Source organism: Amphiprion ocellaris, chromosome 13 (genome assembly GCF_022539595.1).
Source record: "Amphiprion ocellaris isolate individual 3 ecotype Okinawa chromosome 13, ASM2253959v1, whole genome shotgun sequence".
Taxonomy (NCBI): Eukaryota; Metazoa; Chordata; class Actinopteri; family Pomacentridae; genus Amphiprion; species Amphiprion ocellaris.
The window spans coordinates 1,309,807-1,320,020 of NC_072778.1; the positions used below are offsets into that span (position 1 = coordinate 1,309,807).

At 39.5% G+C, this 10,214-nt stretch overlaps 1 protein-coding gene across 1 annotated transcript; it reads right to left on the reverse strand.

The window, feature by feature from the left end:
• Positions 1 to 1,331: 1,331 nt before the first annotated feature.
• Positions 1,332 to 9,415, reverse strand: spdl1 (spindle apparatus coiled-coil protein 1). The gene is made up of 14 exons (XM_023262006.3): positions 9,263 to 9,415; positions 7,718 to 7,876; positions 7,353 to 7,529; positions 6,963 to 7,157; positions 6,739 to 6,888; positions 5,907 to 6,005; positions 5,698 to 5,808; positions 5,489 to 5,629; positions 3,943 to 4,043; positions 3,431 to 3,551; positions 3,216 to 3,282; positions 2,954 to 3,100; positions 2,773 to 2,842; positions 1,332 to 1,772 (listed from the first exon to the last, which is right to left on the reverse strand). The coding sequence occupies exons 2-14, from the start codon at positions 7,874 to 7,876 to the stop codon at positions 1,580 to 1,582; spliced, it is 1,731 nt and encodes a 576-aa protein (XP_023117774.1). The 5' UTR covers positions 9,263 to 9,415; the 3' UTR covers positions 1,332 to 1,579.
• Between the last annotated feature and the right edge of the window lie 799 nt (positions 9,416 to 10,214).

The following is a 10,214-nucleotide window of genomic DNA, read 5'->3' on the forward strand; positions in this document are numbered from 1 at the left end:
GACCAGAAGCACCTGAAGCGCCGACGTGAACTCACATCTACAGGGTTCAGCTCAGAGTCTGAAGGTTCTCCTGCTTTACAGAAGAACCTCTGATATTCCTCTAAATGTTCCTCCGGGTTCTCATCCTGTCTTTACGTTATTCTGACTGAAGATTAAGGTTTGTTAAAAAACAGCAAATTCATTTTATACTTTTGGAAACGTTGAATCTTCTTTGGGTTTTTATTTTAATTTAAATTAAAATCCATTTAATTTGAAGACCTTTAAATTATTGTAGGTTCCATTGTAAAGAACAAATTAGAATTAGTTGAAATGATTAACTTTTATTTTATATTTTCAGTTAATCTAAATTCAATAATTTCATGAGATTTCATTCAATTCTATCTAAACTTTAAAAGAAAAGAAAATCTGTAAAAACTAAACAATAATAAAAAAAAGTTTTTAAAAGAAATACTTTCATTTTTAATGAACTCCTCAACTGAAACCTGAAAGGAGGGAGGAGGAACCCAGATCACATCTACCCCTGGTTCCTCTGAAGAACCTGTGATGTTTAGACCTTCACACACACACACACACACACACACACGCACACACATATATAAGTATATATATATATATATATATATATATAATATATATATATATATATATATATATATATATATGTATATATATATATGTACACACGTATATACGTGCATATATGTATATATACACATGTATATATGTACATATATATACATATATATGTACATATTAGAGAAGCATAAAGAAGCAGCTCTAAAAACATGAAAAACATGATTGATTATTGATCAGTTATCACTAAAGTTGTTCTTTGTGAGGATCCAATTCTTCATCTCTGGATTTGAAGCTGCAGCTTTTTATCTGCAGGCTGCTGCTGCCCCCCAGTGGTTCAGGAATGGAACTACACAAGTACTGCAACAACACAAAGTACTGCATCACTAAATACTTCTAGAACATGAAGTACTGTATCTCTCCACTCACTAAACCAGTTTAAACGTGATGCTCAGTTTAAAAAGATACATTTCATTCAGAAAACTGCTAAAAGTTCTATAAAACCTAGAAGTCCTGTTCCTACAAATAAAACAGGTTCAGCAGTTTCAGGTTTTTCTGTCTCCAGCTGGTTGTTTCAGGTTTTACTTAAAATAAAAAACGAGGCTTAAAAATCCTGGTTATTAGGTGGAGATCATCTGTTTAGAAACTGAGGTTTGATCTGGGAGACAACTGAAGTCTTTTTGTTTGAAATATTCCGTCTAAATCCACATCCAGGGGTGGGATGTTTTACTGTCGGTCATAAAGAACGAGTTTTCAGCTCCTCTCGAAGATTTTTATTCACATTTAAACAAGTTGGAACCACAACAGGAAGCAGCAGGAGAACATTCAGACACAGAGAAACAGAAATATTACAGAATAAAAATTTTTAAAGAGTTCACGAGTTACAGCTTCAATACATGGGATACACAGGTACTGCAGTACTACTGGACTAGTACACAGTAGTAGTATTATAGTATTTGTACATACATGTCTTATAGTATCAGTACATACTAGTACTGCAGTAGTTCTACTGCTGGGTACACTGGTTCTCCATGCTGCTGCTGGAACCAACGTGGATCACCTCCACTGTTCTCTGTTTCTTTCTTGGTTCTGTTTTCTTCTGCTGGTTCTCCTCCATGTTCTTCTCTTTCTTCTGCTGGTTCTCCTCCATGTTCTGCTGGTTCTCCTCCATGTTCTTCTCTTTGCAGTCAGTGGGAGAACTGAAAAACCAAAAGCAAACAGATCTAACTTTACGTCTCATCGTGTTGAGATTAGTTCCTGAAAAATACTGAAAACCACAAAAACTATGAAGAAACTTTGAAACTGGAGCAGCTTTAATTAAAACTAATAATTACTGATAAATCAGATGTGTGGTAGAACATCTAGAAACAGCTTAACTAATTCAATTCAATTTAATTCAATTCAATTTTATTTATATAGCACCAATTACAGTCAAATTGTCTCGAGACGCTTTACAGAACCCATATGCCTGAACCCCAGAGCAAGCCAAAAGGAGACAGTGGCAGGAAAACACCCTTTTAACAGGGAAAAAACCTGGAGCAGAACCAGGCTCTAATGTGGGGGGACCCATCTGCTGCTGTTGAGAGGGACAGAAGAGGTAGAGAGGTAGAGATAGAGGTAGAGAGGTAGAGATAGAGGTAGAGAGGTAGAGATAGAGGTAGAGAGGTAGAGATAGAGGTAGAGAGGTAGAGATAGAGGGATGGAGGTAGAGATAGAGGGATAGAGATAGAGGTGGGGGGGACACAAGGACCATAAAACACACAGTTTGACACATGCATGATAAGACAGATGATACATGCAAAGTACAACTAACATGGAAACTACTTATAGTTTACTGCTATGGTGTACAGCTCTGGCATTAAATCCAGCTGCATGTTTAGTTCATATTTGTATGAAACATGTCAGAGAATAAATAACAGAAGCAGATCTAACCTTCCAGCTGTGAGGCCACAGTACTAACCGCTGAACCACCGTACCACCACAGGTTTAACTTCCTACAGACTAGTAGAACTTCTGCTGGTTCCATGAAAGCCTCTCTGACCTTCTGAGGCTCTGTGATAAATTAGCTGAAGGAACCACTGATCTGGATCTAATCTTACTGAAGATCATGAAACCTGCAGAGGATCAGACGAGGAAACCAAATGGAACCCGTCTGGACCGGAACCCGTCTGGACCAGAACAGACGGAAGACAAACTGACCTGAGCTCTGGAATCACCATCGGCTCCTCCTCACTGATCTTCACACACTTAGCAGGTCGAGGTTCAGCCTCTGGAACAACAAACACATGAAGAATGACTCATCAGCAGCTTCTAGCTCAGGTTCTGGTCCTGACCCAGTCACAGACTTCCACAACACCTGGTGGGGAGCTCACAGTCTCACCTGGAGGACAGGTGTGGGTCTCAGCATTTGTCACCTCTGTCGTCGTATCAATGCCCTGATTGTCCTTCTGTGCAGTTTCCTCAGAGGAAGTGATGTCAACAGGAAGTTTCTCTTTCTTCCTCTTCTGGATGAGATTCTTTCTTACGTCTACGATGGAAAACATGAAGAAACACAAATGATTAGTCTGGATTAGTCTAGCCTGGTTTAATCTAGTCTGGATTAGTTTAGTCTGGATTAGTTTAGTCTGGTTTAGTCTGGTTACCTTTGGGTTCGTATTTGTGCTGCAGTTCTTCTACTCTCAGCTGCAGTTTGATTTTATCACTCTGAGCCTGCAGCAGGAAGCAGATATTAACATTAATAAAACAGTAAAACCAAAGCTGTGGTTTTTACGTCTTTAATGCTGTAGAAACTGACTGGAGATCAGAGTTCCTGAAGCTACTGATAAACCTGATGTGTGGACCTCCAGGTGAGGTTCACCTGTTTGAGCAGACGTTCAGACGTGAACAGTTTCCTCTCCAGCTCCAGAGCTCTCTGACTCTCTGACAGAGCCTTCATCCTCTGCAGGGAAAGTTCATCTCCTAAACGCTCCACTTCCTTCCTGAGGACAAACACAAAGAGTTTACATTCATTCACCCTGACACTAGTCTAAACCTGAACCCGAACCCTGGTCTGGACTCTAACTGTGAGGACTTCCATGCCGGGTTTCTGTCCTCAGTGGGTAACAGAAGTACGTCTATATAAACAGAGACACATTAACTGAAGGTGATTAAAGCCTTCAGGTTTTTGATCACTAACTGACCTGATGAACTAATGAGCTGTTCTTCAACTACAAGAGAACTCCATCACTTCATCTGACTGATGGACCATGGGACTGAACTGATCAATAGATCTGGTAAAAATCAATAATGCTTGGCTTGTCTTCTGTGATTTAAATGTGATTTGTTCCACAGTAGCATCAGATGAATCAACACTCGTCCATCTGGACTCACACAGAGTTGTTGAGCTTCATCTTCAGCAGGTCGGTGTAGTAGGTTTCATCCTGAACATCTCCACCTTCAGCTGGAGGAAGTGGCTGGGACTTCAACAGCATCTACAGCAAGAATCATCTCAGTTATGGGACTTATAAGCCCATTATTACCCATTACTTATCAATTTGATTGTATCGCTGCACAGAATGATCAATTATCAGACCTGAGAATTCATTGATTAAAATCAGTTCATTTAAAACGTCTCTCCTCTGTCCTTATTAACACCACAGCTGCTACTAATCAATAATCTCACTGTGGACTGATCAGCTGGTGATGTTCTCAGGCAATCAATCAGCTGTTTGATCAATAAAACGGTAAAAATGTGGATCCTCAGAAAGATCTTCAGTTCAATGTCAGAGGAAAGAAACCAGAAAATACTGGAGAACTTTAATTATTCTAAAGATAAAGACATTTCTAAATAGTTTATTACTAGGTGGTTGGTTGACTGATTGATTGACTGATTAATTGATTGACTGATTGATCAGGCTGATTGATTGACTGACTGATTGACTGACTGGCTGAATGATTGACTGGCTGATTGATTGACTGATTGACTAATCGATCAGACTGATTGATTGACTGATTGATCAATCGATCAGACTGACTGACTGATCGAGAAGACTGACTGATTGATTGACTGATTGATCGAGCAGACTGACTGACTGGCTGATTGATTGACTGCTTGACTGACTGATCGATCAGACTGATTGATTGATTGACTGATCGATCAGACTGATTGACTGACTGATCGATCAGACTGATTGATTGACTGATCGATCAGACTGATTGATTGACTGACTGATTGATCAATTGATCAGACTGACTGATTGATTGACTGATTGATCGATCAGACTGACTGATTGACTGACTGATCGATCAGACTGATTGATTGACTGGCTGACTGATTGACTGGCTGATCGATCAGACTGATTGATTGACTGATCGATCAGACTGATTGACTTATAGATCAGAATGATTGACTGATCGATCAGACTGATTGATTGACTGATCGATCAGACTGATTGATTGATTGACTGACCGATCAGACTGATTGATTGACTGGATGATTGACTGATCGATTGACTGATTGATTGACTGATCGATCAGACTGATTGACTGGCTGATTGATCGATCAGACTGATTGATTGACTGATCGATCAGACTGATTGATTGATTGACTGATCGATCAGACTGATTGATTGACTGACTGATTGATCGATCGAGCAGACTGACTGATTGATCGATCAGACTGATTGATTGACTGATCGATCAGACTGATTGACTGACTGATTGATCGATCGAGCAGACTGACTGATTGATTGATCAGACTGATTGATTGATTGACTGATCGATCGGACTGACTGATTGATTGACTGGCTGATTGACTGATCGATTGACTGATTGATTGATTGACTGATTGACTGATTGATCAGACTAACAGATCTCCATGATTTCGGTAGTTCTGTCAGTAAAATGTATCTCCATGTTGATGTTCTTTGGTTCTCACCTCCACCTTCTCCAGCCTCTGCAGTTTGCTCATCAGACTCTGGATCTCGCCGTTCTTCTCCGCCAGCATGGCCTGCAGCCTCTCCAGTTGGGCCGGGTCGGCCCGGGAGCCCTGCAGCTGTATCAGGGTGGCGATCTGGACCTGAACACGGAACACGGTCACGGACCAGCTGGAAACAGAACATGTTCTAACCAGAACCCATCTGGTACCTTCATACGTTGCATCTGCTGTTTGCTGAAGCCGTGGATCTTCTGCAGCGACTGGTACTGGACTTTCATGCTGATCAGCTTTCGCTCCATCTCTGCCCGCTTGTCCTCCAACTGAAACAAAGTTCATAGATGAAGTTCCCTATCGCAGAACCTTCAGATCCTGGATTAAACTATCAGCTCTAAGAGCAGAGCTTCCTGCTGGTTCTGACCTCAGCGAACAGAGAGTTCCCTCTGCTGTCTGGATCCTGAGCCTGCTGAAGAACCTGGTCCAGCTGGACCTGCAGGTCTCGGTTCGCCTCACGAGATTTCTGACATCATGAGACACAAAGAGAAGCTTCATGAACATGTTGGTTTGAGATTCAGACATTTGGTTCATTTAAACTCAAACTGATAGAATAGAATAGAATAGAATAGAATAGAATAGAATAGAATAGAATAGAATAGAATAGAAATAGAATAGAATAGAATAGAATTTATTGCCATTTGCACAGGTATGTCACAGTACAGGTACATTGGAATTCTTGCACGTGACTCTGAGTCAAATTTTTATTTTTTAGCAATGATTAAAAAGAAACAAGAACCCTGAACTAAATCACACTAAAGCACATTATCAGTGCAAATATCAGCATAAATAGATTTTAAAAAACACCACAATCAATAAAATACTGGTTTGCAAAGGTACTTATTGCACATTAGTCCAAGATGGAACAATCATTAATATTATTAATTAATGTGATTGGCTGTTTGGACAAACAAATGTTTATTATTATTAATAATAATAATAATAATAATAATAATAATATAGTTAATGAGCAGCACAAATAAACCAGATATGATCCAACATCTCTACAGTTTTGTGGTTTTAAAGGGCAGCTGATTCAGCGCTTCCTCAGAACAAGTGATAAAAACTGACCTGAGATCAGATAAATATAAAGTTTAAAACTGACCTGAGATCAGATAAAGTTTAAACTGACCTGAGATCAAATAAAGTTTTTGACTCCATAATTAACGGTTTTATTCCAGATAATAAGTCAGTCTGACCTCCAGAGCGTTGAAGCAGGACACAGCTTCTCTCTCCCTGTCCTCCTTCTCCTCAGTGACCCTCTGGAGGTGACGCTGGAGGCTGCTGGAGGCCACTTCCAGCTGCTGCTCTCTGAACTGAGACTCCTGAAGGTTCTGCTCCAGCTGCTCCTGCAACAAGCATCCCATAATACAACCAGTCAGGGAACATCCAGACTGACTCAGACGTACCAGTGTCTGCTCACCTTGATGTTCTCCAGCTCCATGACCTTCATCTGGACCTCCATCATCTCAGACGTCAGAGAACTTTGGGTTTGTTCGTTCAGACCTTGCAGCTCCTCCATCTTCTGTTTCAGCATCTCCCTCTGGACCTTCAGTTTGTGTTTCAGCTGCTTCTCATTCAGCTGAGATTCATCCAGAGCCGCCTGCAGCCTCAACATCTGGCACCAGAAGGAGCATTTTATTAGGAACAGTTGGTGATAATAAAGTGGAGTCAGTGAAGCTTCAGAAGAGCAGAATTTATGGTTCTGTTGGATCCATCCAGTTTCACAGGAGAACTACAAAAATGGCCACTGAGTGAGTTCTAAGCTGTTAACTTCCTGTTGGTCCCAGCAGGTAATAAACCAGGTGTCTACCTTGTTCTGCAGCTCATTCAGCGCCACACTGTGGTTCCTCTCCAGATGTTCCTGCTGTTCTTGAAGCTGCTGCTCCTGCTGCTTCTTCACACAGTCGTAATCTGACTGCAGAGACACCAACAGCCGAGTCTTCAGCTCCACCTCCTTCTGCAGAGAGTATTTGTCCTGTTCCAGGGCCTGAAAACACAGCAGGGGTCCACTTAGTCTGATCATCAGCAGAAGTTAAACAGTTAAACACTGTTTTACATTCAGGAGAGAACATCTGGCATCCTGTAAACATCACAAGTGTTCTACTGATGGATCATCTGGCATCCTGTAAACATCACAAATGAAGCTGTGTTTCTGCTGATGGATCATCTTGGTACCTCCTGAGCGTTGGTCATCTCCACCCTCTGGTTGTCCAGCTGGTTCTGCAGCTCCACCTGCTGGTTCAGGAGGTCCAGTCCAGCCTGAGCAGCCTGGTGGACCTGGTCCTCCTTCTCCCTCAGCTGCCTCCTCAGCAGCTCCACCTCCTCTGCTGACATCTGAACACAGATGTGGACAGATGTCTAAACTCTGCTTTATGCTGTAGAAACCAGCAGTTTCTTCCTAAACTTAAACACCTGCTGCTCTTTGGAAGGATTCAGTGTCACGATGGACAACAGTTTGACAAAGCAACACTACAAATCCTATAAAAGGGCAGCCCATGTCAGCAGACTTACATTCTCTTAATATCTTTTCAAAATATGTGTATTATTATTTTTAATTAATTTTAAATGTTTAATTCTGTAAAATGCAAAATACAACAGTTATTAAAAAATAAAATCAGTTTTTCAATACTATGAGGAACTGAATAACTATGTGATCTGGTAAAAATAAATAAATAACCAACGATTCACATATGGAAAATTTTTGTTTGTTTTTAAAAAAAAAAAAAATGGATGTAATACTTGAGGATAAATGAACCAGACTTTCTATCAGGAAACACCTGAGAGAATAATTCCTTTGGTGCAGTTTGAGACGTTCACAGTCATATTTCTACTATAATGTCTCTGTTTCAGTAATAAATTATGTTTTATATTATAAAAACATTCTGAAGGTGAACAATCAGATCACAAACTAAAGCTTCTGATCAATCTACTGGTTTTAGGAGTGATTTAAAGATCTTTCTGATGACTTTAATGCTCTCTCCTGGTTGGATTTCTGATCTTTTAGTTTGTTTTTTGTTTCTTTTTTTCATTCTTTATTGTACCAGGTAATATTAGTGGAGAACAATTTCTCATTTCAAACGATGACCTGGCAAGAGGCTCAGGCAGGAAGAAAGAAATCAAATAAACAACACATTTATTTAAAAAAATTACACACAAGTCTTTAAACAGAGATTAAAACACCCTAAATTAATGCTAGAAATTCAGTGAAAACATTTTCTGTCTTTTCCAGTGGCTCAGCTGTAAACTAAAGGAAACTGTTGGGTAAACAGACTTTAATCAGAGAGAATTCATGACTTCACTTTATTTTAATTTCCCTTGAACTGTCTTTTATTTCTCCCAGTGTTATTTTTACTTTTAACATCGCTGTTTCAGATAGTTCTGCCTCTTAAATGCTGATGATTTTATGCCTTTATGTCCTATTCTGCTGCTTCAGGAAACACTTTGGAACACTGTCTCTAAATAAAGATTAGTTTAATTTTATTTCTGGCTCCATTTCCACAGATTTTAGGAAAAACTTCGGACTGTTGACGTTTAACAGAACGTGGGCTAACGTGCTAAAGCTAACTACTAACTAACCACAGATAACTGGTCTCGGTCTACCAGAACTAACACTAGAACCAACGCCGTTAAGCGGAGAGGTTTCCTCCAGCAGAGCCGCTACGGGACAGACTAACTGTGGAAGTGAATTAAAACAGGAGAACTAATAAATCGTTTATTTACCTTCAGTCAAAGATCCGACAAACCGCCACAGTTTGAATCCGCAACACAACTATCGCGAGATCTGCTTCTTCTTCTGGGTTTGGTGGCGGGAGATGGACCAGACGGAAGTGACGTTTACCGCCACCTACTGGGCGGATGGAGACCAGCGCAGAAGGATGACAAATAAAGAGACAAATGAATAAATAGATCTAATTATTGACCCCGTATGTTTATAAAAGTCATGTTTATTCACTCTAATGTGATTCTGATAAGATGGTGATAGATAGATAGATAGATAGATAGATAGATAGATAGATAGATAGATAGATAGATAGATAGATAGATAGATAGATAGATAGATAGATAGATAGATAGATAGATAGATAGATAGATAGATATAGATAGATAGATAGATAGATATAGATAGACAGATAGAGATAGACAGACAGACAGACAGACAGATAGACAGACAGATAGATAGATAGATAGATTCCACTGATAATGTGGTGAATGTGAGCTGATGCAGTTCAGCATCAGCTCACATTTAAGTGATTAATTTTAACTTTTATACTATACTACTTATACTATAATTGTCATGTTTTTAGTTTCATTCTGTAAAATGCAGTATTTTGCTAATAGCACCATAAAAACAGGAAAATCTTCTAATTAGTTGTGAAAACATTACAGAAATAGAACAAAACTAACTTTTTAAAAGCTGCTTCCTCAGCATAGTGTTGGCAGAGAAAACAGACGATCCACAGCGCTGAATAAAGTCCTGTTAAATCTGAATAGACCTGATAAACAGCTTTAACCTGAATAAAGACCTGATAAACAGCTTTAACCTGAATAAAGACCTGATAAACAGCTTTAACCTGTTCGTCTCACAGTTAAAGTCCAGAGTCAAACCTAAACTGTTTTCTACCAACAGATCATTAGATATTATATCTTTCCATCTCACATTTCCATTAAAGAA

What these genes read in the sequence shown, in the direction of transcription:
- spdl1 (XM_023262006.3), bottom strand. Translation starts at nt 7,876, where the DNA reads ATGTCAGCAGAGGAGGTGGAGCTGCTGAGGAGGCAGCTGAGGGAGAAG. An exon ending in TGGAGCTGGAGAACATCAAG is followed by an intron (nt 6,889 to 6,962) that starts GTGAGCAGACAC and finishes TGCTTGTTGCAG; the next exon opens with GAGCAGCTGGAGCAGAACCT. An exon ending in GGAACTCTCTGTTCGCTGAG is followed by an intron (nt 5,809 to 5,906) that starts GTCAGAACCAGC and finishes ACTTTGTTTCAG; the next exon opens with TTGGAGGACAAGCGGGCAGA.